Source organism: Nipponia nippon, unplaced genomic scaffold (assembly GCF_047370975.1).
Source record: "Nipponia nippon isolate SJK-2023a ecotype South Korea unplaced genomic scaffold, ASM4737097v1 scaffold_18, whole genome shotgun sequence".
NCBI lineage: Eukaryota > Metazoa > Chordata > Aves > Pelecaniformes > Threskiornithidae > Nipponia > Nipponia nippon.
Genome location: NW_028262334.1, coordinates 2978710 through 3005283, shown reverse-complemented (window position 1 = coordinate 3005283; position 26574 = coordinate 2978710). Strand labels below are relative to the sequence as shown.

General features: G+C 36.9%; 2 protein-coding genes across 17 annotated transcripts in view; one reads left to right on the top strand and one right to left on the bottom strand.

The window, feature by feature from the left end:
- Positions 1-617: 617 nt before the first annotated feature.
- RSRC2 (arginine and serine rich coiled-coil 2) lies at positions 618-16649 on the bottom strand. 7 transcript variants are annotated; one of them, XR_015704072.1, is made up of 11 exons: positions 16525-16649; positions 13273-13429; positions 12634-12677; positions 9810-10000; positions 8675-8818; positions 4775-4897; positions 4595-4674; positions 3644-3876; positions 2695-2871; positions 1812-1901; positions 1216-1263 (listed from the first exon to the last, which is right to left on the bottom strand). XR_015704072.1 is itself a non-coding variant. In XM_087754557.1 (10 exons), exons 1-10 carry the CDS (start codon positions 16528-16530, stop codon positions 1084-1086), a joined length of 1248 nt encoding a protein of 415 aa, XP_087610683.1. In that variant the 5' UTR covers positions 16531-16649; the 3' UTR covers positions 618-1083. The 7 variants fall into 7 exon arrangements, 4 of the variants coding, with proteins under 4 accessions (XP_087610683.1, XP_087610684.1, XP_087610686.1 ...); XR_015704073.1 differs by having other exon boundaries at positions 1249-1263; positions 2669-2871; XM_087754557.1 differs by lacking the exon at positions 2695-2871 and having other exon boundaries at positions 618-1263.
- Positions 16650-16754: 105 nt separating this feature from the next.
- Positions 16755-26574, top strand: part of KNTC1 (kinetochore associated 1) — a 41165-nt gene continuing 31345 nt past the window's right edge. For 9 of the 10 annotated variants that reach the window (XR_015704154.1, XR_015704153.1, XR_015704156.1 and 6 more), the window contains exons 1-19: positions 16763-16878; positions 17249-17386; positions 17492-17612; positions 18024-18139; positions 18471-18543; positions 19162-19239; positions 19752-19786; positions 20005-20115; positions 21002-21095; positions 21447-21499; positions 21783-21895; positions 22607-22661; positions 23291-23389; positions 24505-24548; positions 24662-24727; positions 24830-24905; positions 25566-25691; positions 25785-25874; positions 26428-26493. Coding sequence is in view for 6 of the 10 variants with exons in the window: in XM_087754928.1 (XP_087611054.1) it covers positions 16876-16878; positions 17249-17386; positions 17492-17612; positions 18024-18139; positions 18471-18543; positions 19162-19239; positions 19752-19786; positions 20005-20115; positions 21002-21095; positions 21447-21499; positions 21783-21895; positions 22607-22661; positions 23291-23389; positions 24505-24548; positions 24662-24727; positions 24830-24905; positions 25566-25691; positions 25785-25874; positions 26428-26493 (1557 nt within the window). In the remaining 4 variants the exon portion in view is untranslated. Of the gene's footprint in view, positions 16879-17248; positions 17387-17491; positions 17613-18023; positions 18140-18470; positions 18544-19161; positions 19240-19751; positions 19787-20004; positions 20116-21001; positions 21096-21446; positions 21500-21782; positions 21896-22606; positions 22662-23290; positions 23390-24504; positions 24549-24661; positions 24728-24829; positions 24906-25565; positions 25692-25784; positions 25875-26427; positions 26494-26574 lie in introns of all 10 variants that reach the window. The other variant, XM_009472682.2, reaches the window with a different exon arrangement.

Sequence of the window (26574 nt, the reverse complement as noted above, 5' to 3'; positions counted from 1 at the left end):
GCGTGCCGGGCGCACGGCACGCCGGGAGCTGTAGTTCTGCGGATGGAGAGCGGCCCCGAAAGGGGAGGCCGGCAGCTCCCGGCCCATCTGCTGCACCGCTCCTTTTTCCGTTGCTGTTTTTTTTGGGTTGTTTTTTTTTCTTCCTCTTCTGAGGAGGGGTGAAGGGTGGAGAGACAAAGAGGGGAGCAGCCGGGTGTAGGACAAGAGGATTTTTAAGACAGGAGCCTGCCCCAGGAAGGAGCCATGCGGCTGGGGAGGCGCTGCCCCTGCACGCACCGTGCTCAGGTGTAAGCTTCTCTTGGGAGAACGCCTCTACAATCAATCCACTACAAAGTTAACGCGCTTTCCCGTACTTTGAAGTACTGAAGTATTAGCAACGGGCTCCAACATCCTACCTTTCTCACCAAGGGTTTTGTTATCCCTCTCTCTTTACTAAAATTTGCGAGTATCAAATTAACAAAAAAAAGTTCAGCATTCATCTCCTTATTTTAGGAAAATCCTACTTCAAAGTAAGCAAAGCAAAACACTCTACTTCTGACTTCTCAAGTTTTCCTGACATCTCCTAACTAGCCTCCTTAGAGTTTGGCCCAAAAGACAACTTAATTAACATAAAGACCTTAGAGAAAAAATGTCTTTATTATTAACCAGGTTTTTTGCACTGCATTATATGCCTATTGGCCCAGACTGCTAAATAACATCTACACAATGTTTCTTTCATGTTTCAAGAATTGAAAATAACTGTACAAGGTTAAAGTACAAAAGTACACAAGACAGTGGACACGAAATATCCATGTATGAGTTTAACCCATCTGCTGCTTGGTTTGAAAAGTAGAACTTTAACTAAAAAATACTGTCCTTCTATAGTTCTGTCAAGTTTAATGGAAGTGGGTATAACCTGATTACAACACTAACACCAGTATCACTGATCTGATATTTACAAAAAAATTGTATTTTTCAATAAATTAAAGTCAATGCAACACCCATGCAAGCTAGAATGCTAGCTTTTTGGTGAACAAGGACCCAACATTTGAACAAGAACCTTCCATAGTCCCAAACTTTAAAACTGCCTTTTTTTTTTTTCTTTCAAACTGCATCCATTCCTCGCATTGAAGATGTAAACCCCAATCCCATTCCTCTTTGCGTATGAGTCTGTGATCTCGCCATTTCATACTGTGCATCTAGATTTCTGAAAACCTCTTCCTGTTGTTTCAGCGTTTTGTAACTCTCTTCATCAACTGAACTACAGCCAGCTTCATCCTCACTCTAGAAAAATAGACAGAAGGAGAAAAAAAAAACACATTAGCTGTGTAGGAAGTGGTGTTTTCATATGCCACCGGTGCCTTAAATGTAACAATTTGGCTTTGTTGTTTTCAAAAGCTAGTAAGAATTCAAGCATTTGGTTTTATTGCTGGAACATTCTGCGGTAGCTTTCCTGTCGCTGTCAAGAAACGTGCACAGCCCTTCCTCCAGTTCCTTTTTCTAACTCATTCAAATAAATGGCTCCCATTAATTTATTTATACAAAGTAATACTGTTTATCAGATTATGAATATTGGTTGCAGTTACCACTGTTGTTAGAGATCCTAACAGTTGCCTTGTTAGCCAGAAACATAATGAAATTCTAGAATTTGAACTAAATTCAGATTTAGATGGGGGTTGTGAACTTTTAATGGGAAATACTTAAAAGTTCTTAACTACATCAGGTAGTATCAGGTTAACTTAACATCTTTACTGGTTAAGGTACACTTTAAAATAAAAAATCACTATCCTACAATTAATAATAAACTTAATTACACATTCATAACTCTTTACCTTAATGCCCATCAGTTTTCTGAATTTGACATTTTGGTCCTTGTTTCCAAAATTTAATTTTTCCCATATTTCTGCAGACTGTGATTTATCCTGTACAAGTTAAAAAAAAAAAGTATCACCTTTTTTACGTAAGTTTCCATTAATAGCACAATACAGCAGCAAGCAAAAAGGCAGTATTGAAAACGAGCCCATTGTGTAGCGATGTGTGAGGCAAGTCTACTTAACCATAGGTTTCAAAACGGAGGTATATTCTTTACTTGGGTAGACCGTACTCGTTTCCATAAAGTTTGGAAACCTTGTCAGAATGCATGCTTAAAGTGAATTACAGAAGGATGAATTTGCTTATTACAATGAAGCAATATACAGCTGTCCTGGTTTTGGCTGGGATAGAGTGAATTTTCTTCCTAGTAGCTGGTACAGTGCTGTGTTTTGGATTTAGCATGAGAACAACGTTGATAACACACTGACGTTGTAGTTGTTGCTAAATAGTGCTTACACCAGTCAAGGACTTTTCAGCTTCTCATGCTCTACTGACTGAGAAGGCTGGAGATGCACAAGCCGGGAGGGGACACAGCCAGGACAGCTGACCCAAACTGGCCAAAGAGCTATTCCATACCATATGATGTCATGCTTGGCATATAAACTAGGGGAAAGCTGGCCGAGGGGCCACTGCTCAGGGACAGGCTGGGCATCAGTTGGTTGGTGGTGAGCAATTCTTTTTCATTTGCATCACCTGTCTGTCTTGGGTTTTATTTCTCTTTTTGTTATTTTCCTTTTCATTACAGTTTATTAGTATATTATTTTCTTTTAAGTATTAAACCGTTCTTATCTCAACCCATAAGTGTTCTCACTTTTACCCTTCTGATTCTCTCTCCCATCCCACCTTGGGGGAGCGAGCGAGCGGCTGCGTCGCCAGCTGAGGTTAAACCACAACAGCAGCACAATTCAGAAGAACTACTTGGACAGCATTCAGGTTTCTTCTTCCCTCCCTTTTGCCTCCCATCAATGCCACACGAACCAGTTTCAGTTTTTCACACCTTATGAAACAGTCTGTGAAAGGCTAAGTGAGCTTGTTAAATAACAGACACGTGATGATAATTAATCTCACACACACTTCCACACTAGCATAGTGTTGAAAGACAACAATTCAATATTAAAGTGCCAACTTTTCCTTAGTATCAACAGGCAAAACCTGTACTCAAATCCAGCGAATTTCTGAAAAAGCAACTGCCACAGAAGCCTTTTTTATCTGGTGGCCTATACTTTGCTAATTGCAAGAATATTTATTTGACACAGCATAAACGTCTGAAGGCTTGTTTGTATTTATAACTTTTGTTAGTGTTAGTAATGCATTACTCTACTCCTGAAAAGTTCCTAGCGAGGTTTACTGACTTGTTTTTTGAAGTCTGGAATTGGACAGGATACAATAATCAAATGAAAAGTCTCTACAGTCACAGAAAGAAGTGGTCAATTATAGTTTCTATAGCTTAGCCATCACTTTTCCGTAAAAAGAGACCATCTGTAGTTGACATTTAGTTATAACTTGTAGGCAAACTGACAAAAGTTAACATTACGATCCAATTCTACCTCTTAGGTTTTTATGACATTAGGGGTTTTCCTAAGGCTTGTGTCACAACCACTTGTCATTGAAGGTCTAGTTATCTTAGTCCTTTCCCTCCTAAAGTTTTACCTTGGGCTGCTGTTAATAGGGAAACTTCGTAACAGATATGAAAGTAATTTTGCTGCAAATAACATTAATAAGCATCCTTAAACTTTCCGAGTGCAAGATGTTTCCAAACAAGTTTTATAAAAGTAAGAAAAGACAACATTACCCCTTCCTTTTTGCCTTGCCAAAGCATCTTCCGCTTCTTCTCCTGCTCAGCAAATTTCATTGGGTTCACTGCTGCTGGGTTATAATAGCTAGGCACAGCTATTCCAGTCTCCGCTAGTGCTTTTGCTTGTAGTGCTGCCATTTGAGCTGCCATTGCTATTTGAGGAGTTACTTGTGTTCCCGATGCCAGAAGAGCAGCAACATTAATAACAGAACCTCCAGTGGCTGCAGCTGCTGAAGAAGAAAGGGAACTTGCTATCAGACAATAAGGTCAGACTTTTTGGAAAAACAAACAAAAAACCCCAACACAAACAAAAAACCCAAACAAGCCACACAACAAAACACCCCAAAACCCCCAAACAAAAAACAAACAAAAATCCCAAACACTTCCCTTCATCAGAAATAAGATGAAAGTGTCCGAATAACAAACACATGATAAAATACGTTATTTGTAAATTAAAAAACAAGTCTCCAGTAGTTTTCGTAAACCAGAACTAAAAGTGAAACTAATGTACCTTGTGCTTCTAAATACCCCTCAGCTGGTAATAGCTTTCACACTCTTGCTTAACGATGCATAAAGGAAGGGTCCAATGACCATCATGAAATCATTTACCAGCTTAACATACAACGTTTTTGTTGTGTGTATGCTCAGTAAGTGATAAGAAATCCTGATAGTTTCTGTTGGGGTTTTATGTCTGTTATTTTTGTTTTGGTTTTGCTTTTTCAAACATTTCCCAGTTCTAATTATGGTTTTTATATATGGACCAAGTTAACAAAGACAACCTGCACATCTGTTGGACAGGACTGTAACAGCACATAAGCCTACGCTATCTTCCACTCATACTATTGTTTTCCTAAGATATATTAATATAATAATATCTAAATTACATAATTCATATAATAGTTAATTTATTAATGTAATTAATATATTAATATAATATACATAGACTACCTGCAGCCATTTCTTGTTGTTTCTGTTTTTCAACCATTTCTTTCTCTCTCTGTTCTTGCAGCTTCTTTGCTCTTTCCAGTCTAGAAGAAAGTACATGAGAAAAAAAATATTTAGACATGCAAAATCAACAGCAGCAGCAGATTAATGTCACATATCATTAAAATTGTAACAATTTCTGACCTTCTGGCTAATGCTTCCTGTGCATCCATAGCTGTATTTCGTCCCCGAAAAGGTGGCGGACTTGGACTCCGGCTGTGACTCCTGCTGAACCTTCGGGGCTTTTCAATTCTTTTCTTTCGCTCTCTGTAACCAAATTGAACAGAGTTGCTAAAACAATGAAAGCACATATATACCTTAACATTTCATAAAGTATTTGATCATAACTCTGAAAAATTGCTTAATGATTAATTTGGAGAGCTCTCAAGAACAGCTTTTACAGAGATTATTCTAGAACAGTGTAACAGTCACACTTGCCTCGTAACAAGACAGAGCTAGAACTGAAGGCTTTCAACTGCAAGACATAACAGAATGTGTAATTCTGGGTATTCATCTACCCTCTTGTAAGTATTTAGAACAAACAGATCTGCTCTACAGGTTTTCATTCTAAAACCTGACAAGAAAATACACGGTTTAACTTTCAGTAAAGTCAATTGCAAGAAAACTGTAAAATGGATCAAGCTACAAGAACGCTTTAAAACCATGAAAGACCTCACAGCACTATTATTATGTTAAAAATGAGCATTTTGAAGAGGCCCGATTTAAAAACTGGAATAGTACTCAGGGAAATTACTATTTCTCTCCCCTCTGTATACTCTTCACTAAATGCACTTTGGACAACTGTTTGAGGGAGGCTATCAAGCTCAATGGCAGAGCTGGTTTAAACACACATGATTTGTCTTGGGTTTGCTCTTGAGAAGGACAGCACCGTGCAGAGAACTACGAAGCATGCATTATCTGGAGCCTGACAAATCTGAAAAGAACCCAGTTAAAATATATTTTCAAGCAAAATACCAAAATATTCAGTTCATTACTCCTTTAGTAACCTTCTCCCCACCTCCCAAGTAGAAGTTGCTCTTACGACATATACATCTAGTCCCATCTAAGCAACAACCGCTCAAAATACACATATAAAGTACTATTAGCAGTATTTATCTTTGCCAGGATCATTAATATCTACGTTACAAGAGATGAGCGTTTATCCCTGTTTAAGTCTCCGACACTGATGTTTTAAACAAAGAAGTCACAGACACTGGAAGCGTCCAACAAAGCTTAAATTACAGTAGGTATCACTCACATTTTCCCCAGATTTGCCATAAACAGTAAGTTGAGATGCACAAAGATGTTTCTGCAATTTTATACTCTAAATATTATCATCAACCATTTGAGATAATAGCTAACTTGACAACAGCCACTTTAAATGGCATTCAGATACTCTGTTTCTTCTGTTTGCAACTTGGGCAGCATCTACAAACATCATGAAACGTAGACTGAAGTTACAAAAAGAGATCCTTGTTTACATGACAAATCTGGTAGAATACAAAGGAGGCGAGACTTATCTTTTCATAGAAGATGACAAGATGCAGATTCAGGCACTGGGAAGTGACAGATCTGCATTCCTGAGATAAGATGTAATGCATGTTTCAAAGATACCTTCATTTTTCCCGTGCTGACTATTGTAGTTTGGTCTTGTCTTTGGTCTGATGCTTTATTGCACTGGTAAACATCAAGGAAATAAATATTTGAGCTTTTGTATTTAAGTATTTCCATTTGAAACAAGCAGATGGTGTCATGTTTTCCACCTAGCATTTAATCAGAGCAATGCCACAAAAGAACTGCCAGGAGGGTCTACATGCTCACAGAACAAAAAGATTAGCTTAAATGCTAGTGAGGACAGATCACTTGAGAACATGAGCTTGAGATTATGCAAAGAACCATCAAGAGAAGATCAAGCTCTACTGTTTACAAACACTTCTGTCATAGCCTGTTAAGGGTAACACAACAAATATTGCATTTCATGAATGAGGGAATTCATTTCACAGCTGAGTTTTAACAGGGTAGGCTCCCACATCATGTTTATCTGGCTTGTGAAGGGTTTTCCTTGAGGCTTGCCCCATAATTCTCTTTCCAAAAGTTTCACCTGAACCCAGAACTTGATGAAGTGTTCTAGCTACTGTTAAAAAAAGACTTATGCCTCACTTATTTTTCCTTCTCTAGGATTTGCGAGACAAAAATCAGAACTTAAAAGAAATGGATTCTTGCTCTATGTCCATCACTATCCAACAAGGCATGTTTCCAGTTGAAGAAATTCCTAAGTTATGACTATCCCTTACTTCTTCCTCCCACATCTGCTGTTCAGGTAATTTGAATCCCACTGAAGAAGCAAAAAACTATTCTGGGACGTGAAGTTTTCACAGAGTCATTAAACACGAAACGTTCAAAGTGACTTTTCAAAACAGTAAGTGCACATCATCTGTAATAACTGGAAACAATGGGGAACTGAAGCCTTACACATCATGCTGAAGGTGGCTTAAATACCATTAACTACAAGTAACGTGTGTACCAATTGAAGATCCAGCTCTACTCACCCCAGCTGAATGTTTGGTAGAAAGTGCATGCCAAAATAAAATATGACACAAACCATGTAATTCAACTAGTTCTTCAGAAAGATAAGTCTTCTTAACAGTTTCACAAGTGATGTTGTAGCATTACAAGAGTGTGCTAGATTCTTAAGTCTCCAATGATCCACCGTAATGTTGAGTAGTCATAACCAACTTCTACACCCTTTAAACACGCAATTTAAAATACTCTAGTGAAAATACTGTAAGTGAACTGGAACACTGGCAACACTTTCTTGGGAGCTCTGAAGGGACACCAATTTGCATTCAAACTACTTGGTTTACTTTAAACAAGTAGGAGGGAAAACAACTGTCATAGTCATTAAGTCATATTTTAGCTTACTCATTCAGAAAATCCTACAGGGCATTAAGAATGCAAAGGTGACACATACAAATAGACTCGGAACTCTACACCAAAACACTGAATGATTCATCAGTACTGGAAAACATTAACTTCTATACAGTGATGAAAACCTCAACTCTAGCATATTCCAGGTAAGGCATGGATCTCAACTCTGCCAAACCGACCCAGGATAAGACAGGATGTGTCCAGCTACAGGATTTCAATCTGTGCTTCTAGAATTTAAGTTTAAGGAAGAAACGAAAGCACCCAAGATAGGGAGAAAAATTAACGTAACTATTCTCACGTTGAACTTGACAAAAAGGAGTTGGTAATCACTTACACAGAATAGTACACTCAGATGAGAAATAGTCTGTCTGACTCAAAATTCACCTTAACATTAACTGTGCTAGCTCGCAGACAAGACAAATTTTAAAATAAACTTTGTGGAGCTGATCAGGATTAGCTTCTGATCAGTGTATCTGCTCTGACAGCCAGTGATTTCCAGTTAAACTTCCCTTTTATGATATATACACAAAGAAAAATAGATAAATACAATAGTATTTTTGAAGTTGTGCTTTGCCAACCACACTACTCTTTTATCAACACATGAAAGGGTTTGTTGTACCTTAGTCTTCAGACCTTCCCACTTAAATATAATTTAAATATCCTATTTAAAATAGTAAATTCAGGTGTGAAAAACCAAAAAGAAATTCAGGTGTGAGAAACCAAAAAGAGCTTGAACTGTGGTAATCATTACTACTCAAAATATTAAGTTATTTATTTTCCTTCTACTTTATTGGTCAAAAGTTCTAAAATGGTGGTTTTGTAAGATACCCACAAAATAACTAGTTAAGCATTTCTACTTGCCAACATGAAATCATGCTATGAAAAGCCAAGAATCTGAGACACTTAAGCTAAGACAAATGTTTCTGTAAGTGTATGTGAACTACCCAGTCCTTAACCCACTCTATCAATACAGCTGAGAAAAAGCCAAACACATTTAGTTACACTGAATAGTGATTAACTGGCAAACCCATCATTCTTCTATACAGCAGCCTGCCACAGAATGTTCAACCAAACACACACCACCACCACCACGTGTATATTGAAGTTAACACTTACCTGCTTCTACTCCTAGTTCTGCTTTTACTTCTACTTCTATGTCTGTGTCTAGATCTTGATCTAGAACGAGATCTTACACGCCGTTTTCTCTCTCTGCTGCGAGATCGGGACTTTTTCCTATCACGACTTCTACTACGATGACGTCTGAAACACATGTCCCAAATTCTTACATATAGTCTCATGTTTAAATTCAGCTTCTACTTAAGGACTTACATACAGGTTTGTCACCACAGGGCAAAATGCATCAGGCAGGGTGGGGAGACTGCAAACTACACACGGAAGAGTTCATGCCTGGAACAGTTTAAGTTGTAAGACTAGGAGATGAAATGGGAAAGGAACCAAACACTACCACCAACCACAACAGACAAGTGAGTTATGCAGAGTTTACGTAAACAATCATACTCATCAATATAGTTATTTTTAGTTGTTCATTAAAGTGTACATCTCAAAACACATACACAGCCAAACTAATCTGATGCAGGAGTCTCAAATTCAAGGCAACAAAACTCTCTTCCTCCCCATGGTATTCCAATACCTTAGGGAAGAGATGCCCAAATTTCAGCCCATGAGTCACACACAGTCCCTCAGCGTATTATTAGCTGAAGCTTGTTCCTTGCTATCATGTTTGCTACAGGTCCCTCAGCTATGAGCAGAGCTGGCTGAAAGTTCGGCTGGCAGCAACCTGTTTGTCCCAAGCAATTCTCCTACCATGAGTGTGCTAGGTGGCCTAGTAGGCAAGAAGGCTTAAACAGCATTGTCTCTGGGCAAGTTCTTGATTTAGGAGGCAAAAAGCCATGACACTGCTACAGTGTACTTTCTTTCCTGTCACTGACAACAGGGAACATTTAATACACTCTGTTTAGAAATTTTTTATACTCTGTATACTATTCATAAACGTGAGACAGATCACCTACATAAAGCCTTAGAGGTATTTTGTACTTCTACTCAGAACCAATGTGAAAAAAAGCAAGTAGCAGCAAATGCACTACCCAATGAAAACTGAAACATGCAATATAAATTGATGCTTTAGAGTTAAATCAATAATTACTCTTAATTTAGTAATGTAATTCAGCTGTAGTTCAGAAGTCTACACAAATTCCAAAGACTTAAAGAATAATCATGTAAAACAACTTACCTTTCACGAGACCTGGATCTTGAATGACTCCTCCCTCTCGATGATTTTCTCTCTTTGCGTTTATGTCTATCCTCACCATTTTCAGATGAATTTAGGCTATCTCTTCCCTTGTCAGAAGAATGTTCTTTGTCATTGTGGTCTTCAGATTTGTGCTTCTTTGAGGACTTCTCTTTGGATTCATGTCTTCTTGCCTGTTTTAAGAAGAAGTTGGTTCTTTCAGGAAAATAGTGCAACAAAGAGAGTTAGTATGGGTATCAGAAGATAAAAAATGATAAGTTGTGATGCAACATTAGTAACCTTAGGAGCGTGACTCAATCATGAGCAATGGCTATTTTACCTAATGCCACCAACTACCCAAAGTTGCAAATACACGCTATAATTTTTTTCCCCCCTTTTCCCTCCTCCCCACTGTCTAAAGGATTCCTAAAGCATCCATCAAGGTATCTTTTACAGTGTTTCCATATAAGAGTTCCCAGCATTGTAACAAAAACAACTGTCATTTTCAGTTACTGTCTCCATTCCAAACACATAATAAGTACCTATCTTTAAGTACCTGACAATTTATGAATATGCATATATACACACATACTCACATTTGTAGTCAATATTTAATATTTGCCTAAGCCTACCATGTAGAAAGTTATTAAAATCCATACATAGTTGCAGACACATTCTATTTTGCTTTTAGAACCAAAACAATTTTCTATCCATCATTATATAATTAATTTTTAGAGCAAAACTCTTCAGTCAGTAACTTCCAACAGTTTTTAAAAAGTAATAAGTTACATGGTTGACATACTTTTTTTTTTTTTTAGTATTTAAAACTAACATGCATCACTCTCAGACCTCCCACAGTAGTTTTAAATTAAAGATGTGCTGCTCCACTATACCGCAATTTCTTCCTGCAGTGCCTCTTAAAAAAAGATTCCTTTTTATAGCTGCAATGCCAAAAATACTTAGCAAGGTCAGGCCTGATTTTTGCCAGTGTTTTCCTCAGAGACTAAGTCATGACATCAACACCTTTTCTTAATATATCCAGTTTATTTTGAAATCTTTCTAGCACAAAAGCATAGCCCGCTTAAGACTTATGTTTAAATAATGCTTTGTTTCAAGTCACAATTTAAGCACGATACATTCATTTTAGACTAAAACCCAATTCTTCAGGGTTTTTTTGTTTATCTAAACCTGTTAACTACTCATAAAACCTTTCCTATAATCATAACTCTCTCTCAAAAGAAAAAAAGTCTAGAGAAGATGCTATAATTAGCTTATACCCACTTATCCAAGCCTTTCTAACTCCTTTATATATATCCATTTCTAAATCTATCTGATTATAGTTCTTTAAGTATACAATGCTAGACCTTTTTCCTGCTTTTACAGTATTTTATTCTTAACTCCTTGAATAATCAGCTGTTACACAGAAACACGTCTGAAGTTTGAGATGTTACCTGTACATTAATTTTAAGTACGTATATACATAAGTAGCTGTTCTGATATACATATTAAAAAGAATTATTGATATTCAGTATTTAGTCTACAGACAAAGAGCTTAAGCTTGCATGAAAACAGTAAATCTACTGTAGGACATTATTCCTCATCTGTTCACTCTGTGAAACTTAGAAATTGCTAGAAAAATTGTGTAAGATTAGATCCAACAGCATGGCAAAACACTGGACGTAATTTTAAGCAAGGACTTTTTTTTTTAAACATTAAAAAGAGATTTATTTTTTTTTAAATCACATCTTCCAGGCACACACTTAGTAATAAACCACCATTATATCCCATAACGGATTTAAGATATTTTTAAGGGAAATATGAGTTTGAATGACTAATAGTTACCTTATCATGAAGTAGGCTTATAATTTTGCTATCTGAGTCTGCAGCGTCTTCAGTTCAGTCTCTTCGCGCATTAGCACGCTGAGTATGATTTATTATAGAAATGTTATCATGTGAGCTAAACAATATATTCAATTTCACAAAAACTCTCCTAGATTATTTTTCTTTTCCTCTTTTTTTTTTTCTCTCCTCCTTTTTTAAACAGAGCTTCCATTGGAATGGGGGAAGAAGTTCCTGTCCCAAGTTATAAGTTAAAAAGTCCCTCATCTGACCCAGCCTGCTATTGCCCCACATGGCTTAAGCTTCTTTGTGACTATTTCGATGCTCCTGGTTTGCTCGTCTCATCTCTTCTCTGGTGTGTAAGCCAGTTATTTTCAAGGTATTATTGATGCTGTCTCTTCTCACTCCTCTATATATATACACACATAATTATTTATTTAAAAAAAGAGACAGCTCTCTGAAATTTTTGCTGCTACTGTCATATTTCCAGCTGACTCCGATTGTTTGTCAAACTATGACAGTCTTTACAATTAAAGGATGCAATAAACAGAGCTCAGTCAGGTGGGGAATTATTTTTAATATACTTAAGTAGTGGGTATGTATCATTGAAAGTCCTGAACATTGGCCAGGAATAAAGCCACCCAAGGCTTTCTGTTAATGGAAGCTCTGTGAAAGGCATCAAGAACACCATTCTACTTCTCCACATGAATTCTTTCTTTTGGCTGTTTCCACAGAAAAAAAAAAAAAAAAAGAAATTAAGTTACTAGTTTCTAAAAGCATTTTTCTATAAAACTATTACCTTGTCAACATGATGGCTGCAATCATGCTTCACTATGAAAGGATCTCCATATCCATTTTTAAGCTTAAAGTTTCCAATTTCTTGTACTTACCATAAAGTCATTTATATAGGTTTACACATATGTGCATTACTACAAGATACTTTAAGATGTATTGTACAATTACCTAAACGCTACAAAGTGTTAATTACCTCTTTGCTTCTGCTCCGGCTTCTGTGTTTTCTTCCTTCAGTATCTGGAGAAGGAAACATTCACTGTTATTTACCAAGTTAAAGAGAAGATCAGCTGGTTATAATCTTTCTAGTTCCTTTCAGTCATTCCACCCCCCAAAGTCAAGAATAGATATTTAGAAAACAAACAGCACTATTCTAATATCTACTGCAGAAAGCAAACTCCAGCTGTTATTCCCAGTTCTTTGCATTTATTTAAGCTCTCACAGTGAAAAACTAGCCCTTATCATACTCCAGTCACATTCTTCAGCCAGGTAACCATATTTTTGTTACAACCATGCAAAAGTATCCCAGTCTAAGCATATCTAATTAAAATGAAGACAAAGTAGTATGGTTTTCTGTTTGGTGTTGCTCCCCCCGCCCCCATCCCCTGAACATTGACAAGACCTTTTTCCTTAGCACTTCTATCATTAAAATTGAAAAGTTTAACTAGAACACATTTAAGATACAAACCCAAAATCAGTAGCTTCATTTTTTTCCCAATTGTAATAAGTTACTATAAGTCTGTATATTTTTTCCAAAAAAGCTTTAAAGAGATTTCAGTTCTACAAGCACACGCTAGAACACTACTAAGCAACTTTGCTTATATGAAGACCATACCTGACTTTCGTCTTCTTTCCCTTGACCGTGAGCGTGATCTTGAGTAATGATGCTTTGATGTTCTGGGAGAACTAGAGGCATCTGATTGTTCCTTTTTCTTCTCTCTTTCTGGAGAGGACTTTTCTGGGGCTACTCCATCTCGTTCTGTATCGCTACCCTACACATGAAGACAGAATGCTTAAAACCCCAAAACTTAGGACTGAAAACCAAGAAAAACTATTTACTTAGTACCCCCTCTGAAGATGCACTTAAAATTATTTTCTGTAAAGACAACCTCGTGCGTAGCCATCCCGTTATTAGTTAGGCAACAGCTTGATAGACTTGCAGTGAAATGTGTAACTGCATACAGATTGATTTTTCAAGACTTTATTAAAGAGAACTAATATGTACTAACATTTTGCTCTCCCACTACCTTAGACTGCACTTTACTTTTTCCACGTGCTTTTGAGAATATCAGTAAGACTAAACCCTGATCCACAGTTTTCTCTCAGTGGTGGTGTTTGTAGGTCAAATACCTTTTAACATTTACACGACTGAGATTACTTAAGGTCAATGCTGTCCCAACAGACCTAAGTCATCTCACAAGTTAGAGCATTATTGAGGCATAGCACAAAATCCCCACAGTATTCTGAAGTATGGAATGAATTTTGAAGATAAATGAAGTTAGGTATATTGTATTAGTGTTGGACAGCTAACTTTTGAATAAGGAAAAACCTCAAACAGAATCTCTATGCAAAAATGCGTATTTCTATGAGAGTACATATAGGTCACATCCACCTGTCCCAACAATTTCTGTATCACATTTTTCTTAGATGACAAAACCCAAGATGTTCCTTCCATTCCTTCTAAACCTTGACCTAGGAGGACTAAACCCAGAAACTTATCTCGTGTAGAGCAGTCAAGACTGCTTTGTGATTCAATGCTTGGGAGAAGTACATGTGTACAACTGGCACACAATGCAATGAAAGGAACAGAATGGAAAAAGTACACACTGAAGAGGTGAATGTGCTTTCATTAATGTCTTTACAGATTCATTGGTCTCTCTTGTTCCCATCACATAAATGGCAGTTATAATCAAACCTTCTGAACATCGTGTGGCTGCAGAAGATTTCACCAAGGACATAATTTGGCCCAGAAATGTCATTCATGAAGATAATTTAGCACAGCAGAGGACTTGAACTTGCATGGTTTTCTACCAGCTGCAGTTTTATTTGCAAACTTAACAATACATGGGAGAACCTCTCAAATGCCTATTTATACTCATTACTTTGAAAACAAAGCAGCTAGTTTTTCTTAAACCACAACAGATATTCCAGATTGTCATTAACATATTGTGTATTAATGGTAGGCTTTCTTCAAAACATGCTACAGGTAAATCTTTGGGTTTATATTTCAGCTACTACTGTTTAGTCTGCCCAATTCTTTATTAATTTCCATCTGTACAGAGATACATCTATAGTAAAATCTCTCCTGAAGAGACAAAGCAGCTGTTCACTTTTCCATCTGCATGGTATACCACTACCCAGTTCAAAACACACCAGGGTATGGACAACAGCACTGACCGCTTAAGATTGCATCTGCAGCAGAGCTTTAACTTAGTCTCAGTGACACTTCTGAATACTACTGACACCCCACACACCATCCTGGAAACTTTAGGACATTAGATAAAGAGTAGGAACTGACTCCCCTATTTGTGATCTTAGCCATCACAATCCTTGGCATTCCACATCTATCAATCATCTGCTTATCTACACCTCCCCCCCTTCTACTCAGTCCCTTCCTTCTTCATCTAAGGTTTCCAAAAGACTCAGCTAGAAGTTGTTTCAAAGGAATTTTGAGTTTTCTATAAATTTACATTTCAAAGTTACATGAGAAGGATAAGGAGAACACCAGCTAACAGTCTAAGTTAACCAGGTTTTTAAACATCGTACCCAACTGAAATTGAGCCCACTGCCACATTTTCCAAGGCTACCAGTCTCATTATTTATACACATTGCTACTCATTAACGCCCTTGTGCATTGCACCTTAGAGAAATCTCTCAGCTCTACAAAAACACAGACAGAAAAAAAAAGGCTGACAGGCTTCAATGAGACTATTCTCAGTTCTTAGATAGGCCACAGGCTCACGGTTTCCTTGAACAAGCCCCTCACCTACTACTTTAGAGGAACCTCAAAGATAGTGCCTATAATCTAGGTGCAAAACTACAAGTCCATAATTCTTCAAGTCCTTTTACAGAAGGATTATCTTAACTGGTTAACTTATATAAGCCAAAAAAGCATGATACAAAAAAAAAAAAAAAAAAAGATTCATTTTCTTCAGAAGTTTATGGTCCTCTTGAAAGTTTGACCAGTGGTGAAACAGAGCAAGACAGAACTCTAAATACCACGTTAAACACCATAAAGCATTTAAAGTCAACTTTAAAGAGCTTTATCACTTTCGAGTCCAGTTTGGGTTGTTTTTTTTCTGCACTCAAGACTATCTAATAACTTTTGAAAAAAAATTAGCCACATTGTGTTTGACAACTACTCTTATTGGTTCTTCAACTCAATTATGGGACAAACACCTTTATATGTTACCAGGCCACACAAACAAACACCTTTATATGTTACCAGGCAACATAAATTTTAAGAAAGAATAAACCTACACTCTTAAGCCGTGTATGACTATAAAGGACAATGATAACTACAGCAAAGGCGTTTCCTATCGATATTAACCAAAAAAACAGGAGAATGGGGGCAAAAAATTAATCACCGACTGCAAAAAGACGCTGAAAATAGCAGGCCTGCGACCAAACACAAAGAAAAATAATAGGACAGAGAAAGCTACAAGAATGAAAACCGAGCATGGCCCAACCACCAAATCGATCCCCTCTCTCCTCCCCTCCCAGGGAACCTGCGCTCCACAGTCCCCCTGAGAAACGCCCGCTCCTACAGCCACAATACTTCTCTCCCCAACCAGGAAACGATAGGGCCTCGATCACAAGGCCTCTTCGCTTCTCTCCAACCCCACAGAAATGAAACAGAAACTTCTGGAAAGAGGGAGAGAAGTAATGGGTGAAAAGCGGCCACCCCCTCCCCGAGGCCCATCATGGCGCCGGCAAGCGAAGGAGCGGCGGGCGCCATTTTGTCTCTCCGCGCACACGGCTTCCCGACCCAGCCCTCCCCATCTCACACGCTCTTCCCTCCCGCCCCGCCGCAGCCCCCTTCCCAATTCGTCTCCTCCCAAAAACCCCGGCAGCGAACACCGCTTACCGCCATGACCAAGCGCCCGGGACGCCGCTCCCCCTCAACAACTCCTCACAAGCGGCTCAGCCTCCCTCCGCAACCGCCGCCGTCGCGCTCGCGAACCGAGGCGACACGCCCCGCCCCGCCCCGCCCCGCCCCGCCCTAGCCCTCCCTCTCCCTCCAGGCGCCCGGATGTAACCGTGGGGCGGGGGAAGGCGGCGGGGAGTGAGGGAGCCGCGGTGCATTCTGGGGGCGGGGAAGGATTCGGCGGTGTCTTAGCAACGGTGCCGTTCGCCTTTGGAGGAAGTTTGTCCCACGTTGCGCCCCGTAGCGTTACCCAGGGCTCCCGCCAATTTGAAAGCCTGAGGTAGCGCTGTAATGGTTTGTCACCGGTCTTTGGGGCCGCGGTGAGGGGATGAGGGGACAGCTCGTGGTCTCTGTGGGCAGGGGTGTCCGCTGCGTGGCGGGGAGGGCTCTCTGGCACTGAATTTCCTTCACCCCCTGGCGCGAAACCTGTCCTTGCCAAGCTGAGTTCAGTCGGGCCCGCTGGGGACATCAGCTGGGCGCCACATTGCTCTTGCGACTTAGCTTTGTCTTTTCTAAACACGCAATTCGCCTTTAGGAGGCTTATTGTACTACCTACACAGGCGCAGAATCGCGATAGAATAATTAAATCAATAATTTGTGTGTGTGGTCATATAACTTTTAAAGCTCTCTGCTTTACAGCATATTCCTTAAATGTTTATTATAGGTAAACATGTGGAATGATATTGAACTTCTTGCAAATGACGACACAGGGAGTGAGCAGCTCCCTGTAGGTTTAGGACACGAATGTGGAACTGCATTGTACCAAGTGGATACGCTACTGCAAATCACATCTTCAGAAAAGGTAGCGTTCATCAAAGCTATGCTTTTCTTAATAGTTATCAGATCTTCTTTGTCCTATTTTCTAAAGTGTTTCAGTTATTATATATAATGACCTTTTTCTTCTTAGGTGTCCGTTAATCCGCAGTTGTATGCATGCAACTCAAGGGATGGCAGTATTATTGTTGTTGACAGATCGGTGGCGCTTCTTGATAGTACTGGGCAGTCTCTTCAGATGCGCATTCAGTTTGGTGAGTTCATTTCCTTTGGAACTCCACTGGAAATTAAGACTGACTTTTAAAATATATATGTTAGGTTTGTATAGGAAAATATAGCAAATATCTTGCATATCTAACTAGCCTGTAAAAGGAAGTATTATAATAAATACCTACATAGTAAAAAGTGATTGCTGATTCTGTATACAATTAACTAAGTATTTCTGTACAATTTAATTAGAATGCTTGCTAACTTTTCACTGAAATAGGAATAATGGATACCAAAACCACTCCCTGTATGCCCTTTCCTGTACCTTGTTTAATAAAAATAAATCATCTTGAAGAAATCTGGGACATTGTAATGTCCAGTTCCTGTGTTTCAAATATGAATGTCTATTAATAAAAACCAAATCTTAATATTCGACATTTTGCCATGGAACTTTTCAGATACTAATGTGGATGTAGTTGGTATGTGTCAAGAAAAACACTTTCTTGTCGTCGGTGAGAGAAGTGGCAATTTCCATCTTATTCACATACCATCAAAACAAACCTTGCTAACAAAGGTACAGTAATTTTTCTATTCTAATTTTGCTGAAAACTTTTTGTTCTCAGAACTTCTTGTTGTTTTTTTCTTTCTTCCAAATATCAAAATGTAAACATTCTTGTGTTTTGAACATATCTTCTAGTTTGAATAAACAGATTAAAGGGACACTTTTGTTGCCATAAGTAATGAATAAGCAAAATATATTTAGGAATGGCATGTGTAAACAAGAACCAGCTCTTTATGAAAGAAAAAAGTTTAAAGTTTGAACTGATGATCAGTATTTCCAATTTTTTTTTCCAAATAAAATACAGAATAATATTCTAATAGTCTTTATGTTGATTCTATTTTAGATTTTGGTTGAAAAATCTTCAAGTGAAAAGACTTACTTAAATCTCTTTATTGAAAAAGATAAAGCAGATGCAGGTAAGAATTTGATTTTTTTTTTTCCCCCGTTGTCTTAATTTTTGTGATTTTGTTACCCTTTAATATCTCTCAGGGAAAGAGACTACAAAATAAATAATCAGATACAGCTTTACTTTGCATTGTACATATTAAATGCACTTTTCCTAATGCTTTCCAGTAAAAATATTTAACTCATTAATTATTCTACAAATGTCATAGAAAACAACAAACATTCAGAACTCAATACCTCCCTTTTGAGACTGTGCTAAACACATGAAAATGCTGAAAAAGCAAGGGTTCCTTCTCTCTCCTTCTTCTATCAGACTTCAATTTTAGTAGTTCCTGTTCTTCGATAAGCTCCCAGTCTTGTTTTGTCACAATATAATGTATTTAAATGTAGTTTTGTCATGAAAACAGAATTCGCATACAAAAATCACAATTTCAAACAAAACTCTAAGATGTACAAACTTGTTCTACTCTTCATTGAAAGTGACAAAATTTTTGTTTAAAAGCAGTCTAATCTATTGGTCAGATTATTTTTTTTTGTCAGTTATTTCACTGTCCTATTCATAAGCAAGTAGTCTCTTTACGGCTATTGAATACTTAAGTTTGAAATATTTGTACTGGATTTTTTTTTAGGTGTTTATCATATGTTCATTCTCACAAGCAATGGATTCTTCTGCATTATGTGTCTCCCACTTGCTAAAACACGGGAAGGTACGATGATCTACAAACCACTTGGGATTTCCATTTGAACAGGAAGAGCTGTCTTAAAAAAGCTTTTCCATGCATCTTTCTAATGGGAATAAGATACTGAGTTGAGATTTTCTATGTAATCTTTGTTTTTAAAGGGAAACTGATATACACCTAGTTCTGTAATAAAATTATTTTTGTATTTTTCCAATAATTCCTTTAGCTTATGTTTCTCTGAGTCACTGCTTTAGAGAGAGTACTGAATGCTATGGAAGCAGGATTTGAAGCTATAATCAGTCTTAAGTGTACTGAAGAATACTGGGAATAATTAAAGTTTTTAATGCTGTATAAGTGTAGTTATTAGGTAATTTTCTGTACTTCAGTACTGTGATCAATAGAAACAGACCCTGTCAAAGATCCTGGCTGAAGTGTTTTTCAGCATAGTCCGGTTAGGATTAAACTGTCCTATATGATGTTTAGTGGCTTTTTTCAATTTTGAAAAAGTTTATTTAACACTGATTTTTTTTTTAATGTAGCAATTGACAAGATGGATATGATTACGGCAAAGAAAGTAAGTAATATATGTGTTAAGTACAAAGTTTGTAACAAAACTTTGCTCTGTACATTTTCATTGACTACTTACCAGTTTATTATTAGAACTCATAATTGTGATTATTACTTTTTCTGTATATGGAGAAGTGAGCAGTTCAAAGTTTTATCCACTGATTGTATAAACAACTTTTTTTCTTCCCCTTTTGTTTGTTTTCCCTTCATCTTCCACCCCACAAGTTACAAGGACAGATAAAGACAGCTTTCATTTCCACAGAAGAGTATCACAGCCTCGGCTGTCAGAATTTTGTGATAAGTAACTCAGTGAACAAAATCCATTTGATAATTGGGGTAAGTATTAAGAATATGTTTGTAACAATTGTTATGTGATCAGTGATGACGTTTTTTGACCTGCAACAAAATTTTTCTCTAGCTGGTTGAAAAAGAAGATAAGGCTTTCTGTCTTTGGTTTCCTTCACTGTAAATTTAAAGGTTATCAGTTGTGCAGTCTGCCCATAGTTCTTCTCGTAAGAAAATAACTGTTGTCATTTCAGAACTTGCTCTGTTACGATGGATGGGGGAAAAATATTTTCACCCTGGTTGCATGACCTTAGTAAATCACTGTGGTTCCTAGCCTGTACAGGCTACTCTACTTAAAGTCTCGTCCTTGAGCTCAGAGCCAAAGCCAGAGTTGGCAAGAGTCTTCCAATCAGGTTCACGTTCAACAAAGGCTTGCCAAAGTAACAATTAAGGTCCCAATTGAACAAAGCCCTTAAGCATGAATTAATTACAGGAACTAATAAAAAACCCAAAAATGTAGACATATTTTGAAATGTTATTTTGGACTAGAAACAAGTTTTCTGAGTTCATTGACTGAAGCCTGTTGAATTCAATGAAATTCGTCCCAGTAGGTTCAGTGTACGTTTCATTTAGGTTTTATGTTCTATGAGAATGGAAAGTGGATGCTTTGAAATATGGCATGTTTTTACAAGAGCCAAAAATGTTTGGGGATGGTGACTAACAATTACTGTAGTAAAGGCCAGTCTTGAAAGGAGAAAGGAAAAAGCCTAATTAAAAATAAATAAAGACATGTATTTTTCTGAACATCAACATTCACCAGGAATAAAGTTTAAGTTAGTTTTGCAGCTTTCCAAGTTAAAGATCAATTGCAGAAGCACACCTGTCAATGGCCAAATTTCTAATATATAACCCCGTTTTACTTTGCTTTTACTAATAGGGTAAAGGCGATTATGTACTCTCCAAATGGGAGATAGACACTACCAATAACCTGGTGTCCGTTCGAAGTTTTGCTGATTCAAGTCTGATCAAAGGTAAAGAAGAGGGTTTTTTTCTTTTTATAGAAAAGTGTAGAATTCATATTTAATTGCAGAAAATACTAAGACATTTTCAATTATTTCATTGGTTTTAGTAAATACACATATACCAAATGGAACACTTCTTGTAAAGGTACAGCCAAAGTGTCTGCTTCAGAATTGTTGAGTTTAACTTAGATACGTAAATCACAATTCTGTTTAAGCTAAACTTTTCACAGTCCTAGGAAGTTCCATGAGGTCAAACATCTGTAGGTTTCCTATGCTTGGTTGTACATTTTAATATGTTTTTGCTTCAAATGCATTTCTCAAGAAAAATAATAAATTCATGTGACTATGGATATTTTTTAGATGCAGCGAAACTTCAGGTTCTTGACAATCTGCTGTTTGTTTTAGATACAGAGGTATGTGTAAAGATTTGGTTTAGTCTTTGTTTTACAATGTACTTGAACCAGCTTATAAAAATATTTTTTAAAGTAATAGTTTTAAATATATTTCTATAAAATAGAGATGCTTATGTTTATAGAGGATCTTGATCTTACTGTGTTTTCTTTTATTCTACTAGTCATTGTTTAAGCTATGGAATATGTTAATATTCTGCTAAAAAAAGATTAAAAATGTCCTCTATGAAGAAAATAAAAAATCCATATCTGGTTGTGTTTTGTTTGTTTGTTTGTTTAAATCTAGAATATCTTAAGCATGTGGAATGTTTATTCCCTTACTCTAATTTGGGATTGGCCTTTAATACATATTGAAGAATTTCTTCTAAGTACAGAGTCAGACTCTTCTCCAGTCATATGGTAAGTAAAGAGTTATAGCATCAATTCTGAATAGTGAAGAGCTGCCTATCGTTACAGGAAAGGTGCCACAAACACTTTATTTTCTGTGGTAGTGAATTTTTAGAAATCTTTCTTGAAATCTTTCTAGTTAGTAGGACAAAATAATTGGACTGTAGGTATCTTTAACTCTGGGTTGTAGAAAAGAAAACCTTGTCACTTTCTGCTTTTTCTTGGTTTATCTGTTGTTACGGCTAAGGAATCTTGCATGTAACCTGTATCATTTAGGAAATGCTTGTCTAAAATAAGGTGTATAATATGGCTTACAAGTATGATGTTATAAAAAAGCTAGCCTGTCTTTCGGATAGATAAATAGTAAGATCTTCATTCTGCAGATGGAGAAGCCAAAATCTAGATGTGCGTGTATTGGTTAAAATACAAAAGGAATTAATGGGAATTCAGATTAGAAGACAAGACTCAGCTCTTTCCATTGCTCTGTGCCAGTTTAAAAAAATAAGAATCAGATCCGTTCGAAAGGCTTAAAAATATCAGAAGTTAAATGTATGTCCTCTACATGCTAAAACAGTGTTACTTTTGGGTGCAGTATAGGCTTTTAAAATGTACCAGTTTCCGTGGAAAGCTAAATTTTTTAAAACTCAGAAGCAAGAATATTTCACAATTTTAACATAAGATTTATGCAGTGTATTTTGGTTTTTTTTTTCTCTTGTTCTGCAGGCAAGGGCTTGCCAACGTTAAACTGATAGTCATGACAATACCAGATAACAAGCAGGTATAATCTCTGTGTTCTGTTCCTCAATTGTTATGCAGTCACTCACAGAAAAAAGGAGGGGGGGGGGAGAAAAGTAAAGGAGATGGCTAAATATTTGGAGAAGACAGAATTCTCAAGAGCTCAAAGTCAAAACTGAAATGTGACCACCTATGTATTATGACATAGCGAGTGAGGGACTATTGCGATGTCTTACCATGGTGACCAGGGCAAGTTGCCCTGCTCTTTGGGTTTTTTATGGGAGAGCAGCAAAATTTACGATTTTCTTACATGCCTTCGCAGATTTCTTTAGAGCAGTATCTGCTTCACGTACAGTCAGTATCTACCTCCATGTACAGTCAGTGGAGTTAACTGAAATAGAATGCCAGGATGAACATTATACAATTTTTTAAAACGAAACACGTCTAATTATATACAATAGGCCTATATATAGAGGCAACATCTAAAACTTCATTAAACTTTCTCAAATTGTAGAGATCTGCTTTTTCATAAAAGCTTATAAAAATAGTGTCTTCCATCTAACTCCATAAGAACCCAGAAATGATTCTGCAAACATCACTCTGTCCTCAGTGTATGAGAAAAAAAATTTCTGACTTGTTTGCGTGATTTTTTTCCCCCCTTTTTTTTTATAGATGCGAAGTCTAATGGTTTTTGCATTGCCCACTATGCAACTGCTCTATTCTTTGGAAGTATCTATGGTTTCTTCACTTGTTCAAAGTGGGATTGGCACAGTATGTTTAAATGATTTTTTTTCATTGTTGTTGCTGTTCTTTGAATAAATATAGTTGTCTTAAAAGGTATAATTATTAAAGAGGGTACTGTGTTACTCTTGTTAGATTAGAACCAATTTGTGCTAGAAACTGTGCAGGAACTGTACAAAGAAAGATTAAATGATGTCCCCAAAGGATGGAGAAAAAGATACAATATATAGCAAACTGAACAGTTTAATTCTAGGCTCAGGTCTATTGCAATGTTTAATACTACTGCCAGTTGTTCTTGCTGCTGTTACAGCTAAAAGCTGTATGAAATTTTAAGTTCTCTTAGTACAGAACAATGCTCTGTATTTATTTGGGATTTATTTAAGTTTAGATGAGAGAACTACTTCTTTTACTGTTTAAACTACTTCCTTATAAAGACTTTAACAAAAGAAGGTCAAAAAAGACGGTGAGAACTTTTATGAATTAGGAATGTTGTAAAGACTGGTGAAGTGGACTGGGTATGTGAGAGGATACCAAGTCTGAAGTCTAAGCAGTGGCTCTTTATTGGAATCATGAAAGTGAATGCGGTAAGCTCTGGATCTGATACGCAATAAAATACAAAGCTGATTAAATTGCTTGCCTCGCGTGAAGCACTTGGCAGAAAAGATTATATATGCAGCTACATAGTGGACAAAATAATGGCTAATATATCCCTTTTCTTTGATCTGAGATGATAAAGTCAAGGTGGGAAATGCCAAGGCATATATTGCCTTTGTGGAATGTAGCACAGAGGTCAGATTCTAAAAGATACGAAGATGGATACAGTGTGACCTGCTTAGGGCTTGGAGAAAATGGAAGAGTGTAATTTTGAGAAGATGATTCACTCACGTGGAGGGTGTACTGATGGCAATTGAACTGGGATAGCAGAGTGGTTTCAGTCCGAAGTGTCTGGTTACAGCCCTCAGAAATTTTAGATGGTGGAAACTACCCAGGAAATAACATGATAAGCATTTAAAAAAAACAACAAATTTTTATCTGAGAGAAAAGCAGTAGTTTGTTTCTAGATTAGGAAACACTGCATTACAATTGTGCTTTCTTATGACTGATTTCCCTTACCACCTAATGATTTCTGTTCTTGCATGCTACAGGACACAATATACTTCTTGGAAGGAATTCATGAAAAACATCAGTTGTAAGATAATGTTTTCTTTCTTACTAGATCATTATTGTATTAAAATGGCAGATTACTTCTACATGTAGTTGTTTCACAGTTGATAAACTGACATAGTTCCCTCTCATCCTCAGACCCTCTGAAGGCCCAGTTTCTATTGTTGTGATGAGAAGTTTAACTGAAGCCTTGCCAGAAAATAGGTACTAATTTCTATGAAACATTATTTTATTATTTTATTTTTTTAATCTGTAGTTTGGCACTTATATTGAAGTAAAGTATACTTTACTTTATTTCACCCCTAGACTAAGTCGCTTACTTCACAAACACAAATTCACTGAAGCGGAGAATTTTGCTATTCAATTTGGACTAGATGTTGAGGTACGTTGTCCATTCTTGATAACTACATTTGGAGATTAATTAGTATAACTGAACTTACTCATAAGGTTCTTGCCCTACAGTCCGACAGAAAGTATTAAAAATATTACAAATATAGAGGAATGTTACCTTACAAAGCAACTCGCTATACTTGAAAGCTGATTCATAATTAGACGACTACATGGTGAACTATGTTTTTATTTACAATAACTAACAAACCTTGCAATGAGAAGTGGTGCAGAAGTACATCTTCTGAACAAAATAAGCGCTGCTGGGTCAGGAGAGGCACATTTGTCCCTTTAAGTAGCAGGAAACAGTGTTGCTAAAAAAAAAAAAGAGAATTTTCACATGCATTTATTAACACATAGTCTGGCTTCATTAACTGATTTAATTAAAATAATGCCATCTGAATGTTCCCTCTGCTTTTTTGTTTTGGTTTTTTTTAAATAAAAAAACAGGCTTAGTTGGTGAGATAAAAAGATACCACAATTGTTAGGGACTAATTTATAATCCATTTCTGTAATGAAATCATTCAATGTACATGGACACACTTTATCTCAAAAACATTGTGAACAAAAGTGTAGTGTCTTCAGTTGAAGACTGTCTGCTTAAAACGTAATTGCATCAAACTGAAAACTGTTTCTTGGGTTTTTTTTTAAACAGCTTGTATACAAGGTGAAAGCAAACACTATTTTGGAGAAACTAGCTTCAGCCTCTGTTGGGAGTTATGGTCACGAAGTCTGGCTGGATCTTGTGAATGAAGCCAAAGAAAATCTGCAAAAAATTCAGGTATGTTTTTATTTCTACCCTCTTTCTCTAATAAAGTAATTCAAATTATAAAGGAGCTTGGAATTAATTTCAGTTATTTTCTTATGCAAACAGGATAGCCAATTTGTTGTGGATTACTGCATAAATGCTCCATGGCCACTGTATGAAACCACTCAAGAAATGTTGAACTATGCTAAAGTCAGAGTAAGGGGTTTTATTTGTTTAAATTGCTTATACTCATCCATTCCTATTACATGTTTCTGTACAACTTGAGAGAGGGGACATCGTCAAACCAGTTACAGTCATTCAAAAAGTAAATGCATTATTAATTGTATGTTACCAGACATGAAGAAGCGGCAAGGCTTGTTCTGACCCTGTTCTTGCTATTGCTTAAGGGCAAAACAGAGCTTACAGTTTTATTGTCACATCAGAAAGCAGGTTTTAGTTTTGAGTAGTAGTCTTTTTAGATACCTTTTAAATATTAATTTCAGGACTAAAAGCTCAAAATATGTCACCTTTTTTGTTTTCATTATTTTAGTCTTTCCTTCCTTATCAAACAGAATCAGAGAGGTACATACTATCTGTCTGATCCTGCATACATGTAGAAATCCAACTGGAGTCTAACATTGTAAAATAAAGACTCCAGCTTACAGAGGTACTATGTTTTTGCTCATGTCTTTATTAAATTCGTAGTACTCTTTGGCATGTTCTGCATGTACCGAGTTGTCAGCCAAACCATTTCATGTGTTTGTTTCAGATCATGAAGAAAGACGATAGAACCATTGCTCCATCATCTGATGGGGCTCCTGTATCCATAACTGAGGTGAGGACAAACTTCTTGGCCCACAGTATCATATGATAAACAAGTACGATGTAGAGTTTTAGAAACTGTACTACTGTTGAA